The 6,285-nt window shown below is 37.3% G+C and overlaps 1 protein-coding gene across 1 annotated transcript in view; it reads left to right on the forward strand.

Moving 5' to 3' along the window:
• LOC108092257 overlaps positions 1 to 5,881 on the forward strand; it is a 28,831-nt gene extending 22,950 nt beyond the window's left edge. Inside the window, 1 exon segment of the mRNA XM_017191770.2 lies at positions 5,512 to 5,881. Coding sequence (XP_017047259.2) covers positions 5,512 to 5,535 — 24 coding nt within the window. The 3' untranslated portion in view covers positions 5,536 to 5,881.
• Positions 5,882 to 6,285: the final 404 nt, after the last annotated feature.

Genomic DNA, 6,285 nt, shown 5'->3' on the forward strand with positions numbered 1-6,285 from the left:
GTGTAAGTTCACCTGGGCTAGCTGCGTGCTGCGGTGTGCAGCCATTACTTTAGCGGGTGCGCCGGGCGGGCATTCCCCCGCTGCGGCCATCTTTGCCGCCTTCCTGAGTCCACTCACCTAGACGGTCCCGAGTCTAAAGTTTAGCTGATGCCCTTTAGAGACGATCTCATCTCGGGTGAGTTGGTCGATACCAATAACGAGGAGTGCCCCGCCTCCGTCGTTCCATCGAGAGATCACCTTCCAGGCATCGATCTCCATTCTGTTCTGGCGTCCCAGCATCATAAGAAGCTCCTCATTGTTTCTCTCTGTACTTCTAGGGCAGAACACTGTGACAATGTACGCCGCGGGAATGTCGTCTCCTACCCTAGTATCAAGGGGCACGCCCTTCCACTTTCTTAGCTGGGGCGTCATAGCCCTCAGCCAGTCCGCTGAGTCCTGGTCCAGGCAGTCTATGAGGAGGTATCCGACCCTAAAGTGGATCCCGGCCGGGTTGGTCCTGCCGGTAGCCCACGTTCCCGAACTGGAACAGTCGATCGCTGTGGGGGTTGTCCCACATTCTGCGTCCGTGACGCACTCCTGATGGAAGCTGCGCTCCTGGGTGGGGCTGGTCCCACCTGGGGTCGCACTCCGTCAAGGAGTCTATTTTCAAAATGTCTTGCGGCACTTGAGGCAGGGATATCCTGCGGCAATTTGGTTTTCATATTCTTTTTCATAATAGAATCCCACGAGTTGCGGAGAAAGTATGGTCCACCCGGGCAGAGATCCGCCATACCCGGGAAAGGCATGGTTAGGACAGGCGGTCGCCACTTTCCTGAACCCTCCGTGAGAGGCTGGGCTATTTGTTAATCCGGGCCCCCAGCCAGGTTGACTATCGGCACGGGTCGGATGACGCATTAGTACGGCACCGGAGTGAGATTGTGTGGGGAGGGAAGTTGGTAGGTAGTCGTGAGGGAAGAGGGGTGTGGGAGGCTACAATTTTGAAGACGGCCAGACAACCGTCTTCTCAGTACACCGACTCCGATGTACCCGCTGTTTGTCCGGGGTTGCTTATTAGCTTGTGCTTATTCGCCACTAACCTTATAAAAAGGCCGTTCGCTATCCGCAACCTGCGACCCGCCTGGTGGCCCCAGCTTAGCCCCCTCTTGAGCATCTCACTAGTTCTCGAGGAACATGCGGTTGATATTAACAGTGTTAACATTTTAACATTTAACATTTTTTTTGGGGGGGGGGACGGTGGCCCAGCAGGTAGAGCGCTGGCCTCCGGTCCGGAAGGCCCGGGTTCGAGTCGAGCCCCAGGCTCCCCGAGAAAAAGAAACGGTCTCTTTTTCCAAATCTCCACCACTTCTATGCTCTATCGCTCACTTAACATTAACATTAACATTAACATTAGTAACGTCGTCCACGTTACTATGGACCCAACAATAGAATTTTCGTCACTCCTAGATGGCGCCAGGTGGCAACCCCACCGCTAGGATAAGTCGCTACTGGATTATCACCGGTACGATCGAAAATTAATGATAATGAATCCTCTACAAGAAATTGTAGAGGCTCTAAGCTCCCGGGTGGAGTAAAAGAATGTAAATTAACATTTTAATAATCTTTGAAATAACAACCTAAACGATGTAAAGCAATTTGCTTAAACTATTTAGCTCTTGATATTACTTCTGTATCTATTGATATCAGAAAATGTTTTATAGGGTAGACTCATTTAGAAGGACTCATTGATTGTTCGATTTTTTTTTTGTTTTGTGTTATTTTTATATTTTAAATATTTATTTAAATTTCAGATGATATGCGTCTTTTTTAAAACAAAAACAAAACATTTTAAAAAATAAATTTTCACAGTTTAAAAGAAAAAATAATATGCGTTAAAATTTTTATACCCTTTCAGAGCAAAAGGGTATTATAATTTTAGTCAGAAGTTTGAAACGCAGTGAAGAAGACACCTCAGACCCCATAAAGTATATATATTCTTGATCAGCATCACGAGCAGAATCGGAAAACGTCTGTACCTCTGTCCGTCTGTCCTCCTGTCTGTTTCTACGCAAACTAGTCTCTCAGTTTTAAAGCTATCTTGCTGAAACTTTCCCAAAAGTTGTTGCACGCAGTATATAAGTCAGATCGGGCCGGATCGTCTGACTATATCAGATAGCTCCAATACAAGAGAATGAAATAAAAAAATCTTACGCCGTTGTTTTTTAATCAGATCGACTTGATTTCTTCAAGATAGCTTCTAACTACTATTGAATTTCGGATTAAATTTGATCAAAATCGGATAACATACACTGCGTTTCACTTGAATAGCACACTTTTATATGAAATTTCAAACCTTGAAATCTTTTAACCAAAAAGAAAACTCGCTGATGTTTAAGTTTCTATTTATAGTGTAATCATTTATAAAGATAAGAAAAGTAACAAAACTTAAATTAAATTAACAATTAATAAATGTTAACAAAAAAACTTCAAAACTTCAAAAATTCCACAACAATTTTGTTTCACATGAATAGCACATTTTTTTTTTTTAAGTATATTAACGAACTTAAATATAAGGAAACGTGTTTTTATTCAATAGTGAGTATTAATATATATATATTTGTTAATTTAATAATGGATTGAGCCCCCCTTATTCAATATAACCTTGAAGATCCTCTTGGGCAGCGAATCATATAGCCTTTTAATGTAGTCTAGGGATATTGTAGCCCAGGCTCTCTGAATGGCGTCAATTAGTTCTTCTTTTGTTGAAAATTGTTTGCCAGACTCATAAACCTTTCTGGCCAGCCATCCCCAAACATTTTCAATTATATTTAGATCCGGCGAGTATGGTGGCCAGTTCAGAGTTTCAACATTTTTATCTTTTAAAAAAGATTTTACAACACGTGCAGTATGTATTGGGGCATTGTCGTGCTGGAATGTCCAAGGCAAATGATTGAAAAAATTTTCCAATGGTGGAAAAGCTTTTTCAAGGACGTTTATATACGCTTTTGCGTTCATGTTTGAGGATAAGAATTGGAGTTCACAAGTCCCATAGTAGGATATGGCTCCCCAAACCATAACTCCGCCCACTCGACTATGTAAACGCTCCAATTGATGCGTCTCTTTCCTCAGATCATGAAAATAATAATTGTAGCCATCTGGCCCCTCCAAATTGAACTTTTTTTCATCAGAAAAAACTACGCGTTTCCACTCGTTACGCCATGACATATTGACGCTGCAAAAGGTCAACGGTGCTTCCTTTCGTTTAGGGTTAAGCGGTGGTTTTTTTTTAAGTTTCAAACGTTTAAGATGTTTAGCTTTCGAAATAACTCGCCAAACAGTAGTTTTGCTCGCGTCAACACCTGCTTTGGCCCTTATCTTGCTCACAGAGTCATGAGAATTTGAGGCTTCCCGCAGAATCGCACGCTTATCTGTGTCGCTAAGAACACTACATTTGCGACCTTTCATATTTTTTCCATAGTTTTGTTTGTTTTTGATAAAATTGTATACAACTTTTCTGCTTCTTCCAATTTTCTTCGCAATATTAGCTACAGAAAGGTTACAATCAAAATAGCTTTGTATTTGGGTCTGTTCTTTGTGACTTAATGACGTTCCACGACCCATAATGGCACAAAATGATAAAACTATGTTTAAAATTCACAAATTAATCAAAAAAAGTTTATGATACAAGCTGCTTGGCTGCTGAAATGACACTAAGTCCAAAATGTGCTATTCAAATGAAACAAAAAAAGTGCCAGCTGTTAAAGCAAGTTAAAAAGAAAATTACGGTACATTTAAACGGGACATTTCCAGATTTCCAATTTTTGTTGGAAGAAAGAAGATAAGGAGACGAAAAAAAAAAACAGCAACAATCATTACATTAGATCAAGCAATTGCTGAGATATGAACAAGTAACTAAAAAAAATTTTTGTGCTATTCAAGTGAAACGCAGTGTATAGCTACCATAAGAGAGATCGAAAAATATATATAGAATTAATGGAAATAAGTTGATAGCTTCGCTGTTTTTTTTATCCCACAAGCATGATTTTTTGAATATCAAATTTTTTAACAACCCTTAAATTGAGAAAAAGTTTCATAAAAATCGGACAACTATATCTTATAGCTGCCATAGGAAAGATCAAAAAATCTATATAGAAATAACAGAAATAAAATTATAAAATCGTTGTTTTTCATCAGATAAGAATAATTTTTGGAATATAAAGTTTTCTAACAACTCTTGAATTTCGAATTAAATTTGATCAAAATCGGACAACTATATCATATAGCTGCCATATGATCTATAGTCGAAAATATGGAAAATGAATAGAAAAATCGTCTTAGCTTCGATGTTGTTTAGCCTTTATGCATTTTGTTCGACATATTTAATGACTGCAAGGGTATATAAGCTTCGGCTTGCCGAAGCTAGCTTTCCTTCTTGTTGTAAGTTAAGGGGGGGTAAGGCAAAATCATGCGAAAAAAGCCATGTTTTTGTGATTTTTTTCCTGACGACACAGTTAAAATTTATTTATTCAACCAACGGTATATTAAAGTATGACATTAGAAGAATGATTTATCAAATTTTTACAAAAAAATATTAAAAAATATGGCAATGGTAGCAATTGTCCGGACGTGTCGCCAAAAAAAGTTGAATTGCGGTGCCCCTCATAACTCGGTGCTGGATCATATGAAATCAAAAAATGAAAGTTCATTCGTTAGATAAAAGTTCGCCCCAGGTAACGCTGTGAAGGTTTTTTAAAAATTGAAATTTTTTAATTTTTTTTCGAAGACTTTGAAGTGAAAAACACTATTTTTTGGGAAAAAATCGGTTAATTTGTCATTGCGAAATCAAAATTATGAAAAAAAAAAAAAACTCGACAGTGTTACCTCGTAAAATATGTACAGAAATAGTGTTTAAAATTTCAAAAGGACCGGTGCAGTAGTTTTGAAGTTATGAGGGGTACCGACTTTGAAAACGTGAGTTGTGGGAAAAACGCTTTAAAGTTTTAAACACAAACAAATTCAGTGTAAAACAAAAATCCGGCAGGTAGAAATGATTTAATGTCAAGAAAAAGGCTTATTTATGTTAGTCCTACTGTATGAGTATTTCCCGTAATATCTTCCAGAACATTGAGAATAATGCTATGCTTTCGCGAAAAAAAAAACAAAACAAAAGTTAAGAAATACTACATTTAAAAAATAAGTCAATATAATGTCATAAAGTAATTGGAAAACTCTTGAAGAGAGTGGTTTAATTTCAGTTTGAAGTTTGCAACGCAGTCAAGGAGATACTTTTGACCTTAAAAAGTATATTATTCTAGGTCAGCCGGTCTAGACGTGTCCGTCTGTCTGTAGCTACGTAAACTAATTTCTTAATTTTAGAGCTAAATCACAGTAAATTTACCGGAAGTATTGTGGATATATGTATACATACATGTGGCTATATAGCGGAGTTTCATTATTTTTTCAATCGTTGCTGAGAAATTTAAGTCAGCTTTTTATAAATTAATTACTAATTTAATTTTTTTTAATATATTATAGATATCTGGCGATGGAACGATGTAAGACAAGTAAAAGAGAGACGATTCGCTTCTGACAAGAAAACGTAAACGAAAGCAACAGAAATTATTACCTTAAATAAATAGTAGAATTTAATGAAATAGTAAACAACAGAAACAAAGCAAACAAACAACCGTTAACGTTCTGTATAACCAGAACAAACAAATAAAAAATGTTAAATGAGTAAGCAAAGCGAAGAAATTGTTAGTTTTGCTATAAAAAAAAAAAAAAAAATCAGAAAACCAAGAAAACCAAGAAAACAAAATTAACAACTCTGTTTTTCGATTTTTGTTGTACTCGGTGCTATACTATAAATATTAACTATTTAATTAAAGAAACGCAAAAACCCAGAGCATGACGATTATATAAATGAATTATGCGTAGTCAAGTAAAAGAATTGTACATACAAATTTTTGAGAGCCAGATTTCCAATTCCCACTCCAACCCCTCCCCTTTGGGCACGAATTAGACAGAGAAAGAGACAAGGTCGTTGATGTTTTATGTAATCGGTCAATTATGTTTATGCTTGCCTTTTAGCTGTGATTTAATTAAGTCGTCGAATGTTAATTGGAAGACCATTGTCAGTTTTATATTTAATAGATTTGAAATACCCTATTCAACAATTAGTCGAGGTTTTGTTATGCATATTCGACCTAAAACCATTTCAAAGCTACTCAGTCATCACAACGCCCGTGCCCAAAGGTTTTTAATAAAGAGATCCCCACAGGTGGCGATTGAATATATAATAATTTTTTT

The sequence above is a fragment of the Drosophila ficusphila genome, unplaced genomic scaffold (genome assembly GCF_018152265.1).
Source record: "Drosophila ficusphila isolate 14025-0441.05 unplaced genomic scaffold, ASM1815226v1 contig_668, whole genome shotgun sequence".
Classification (NCBI taxonomy): domain Eukaryota; kingdom Metazoa; phylum Arthropoda; class Insecta; order Diptera; family Drosophilidae; genus Drosophila; species Drosophila ficusphila.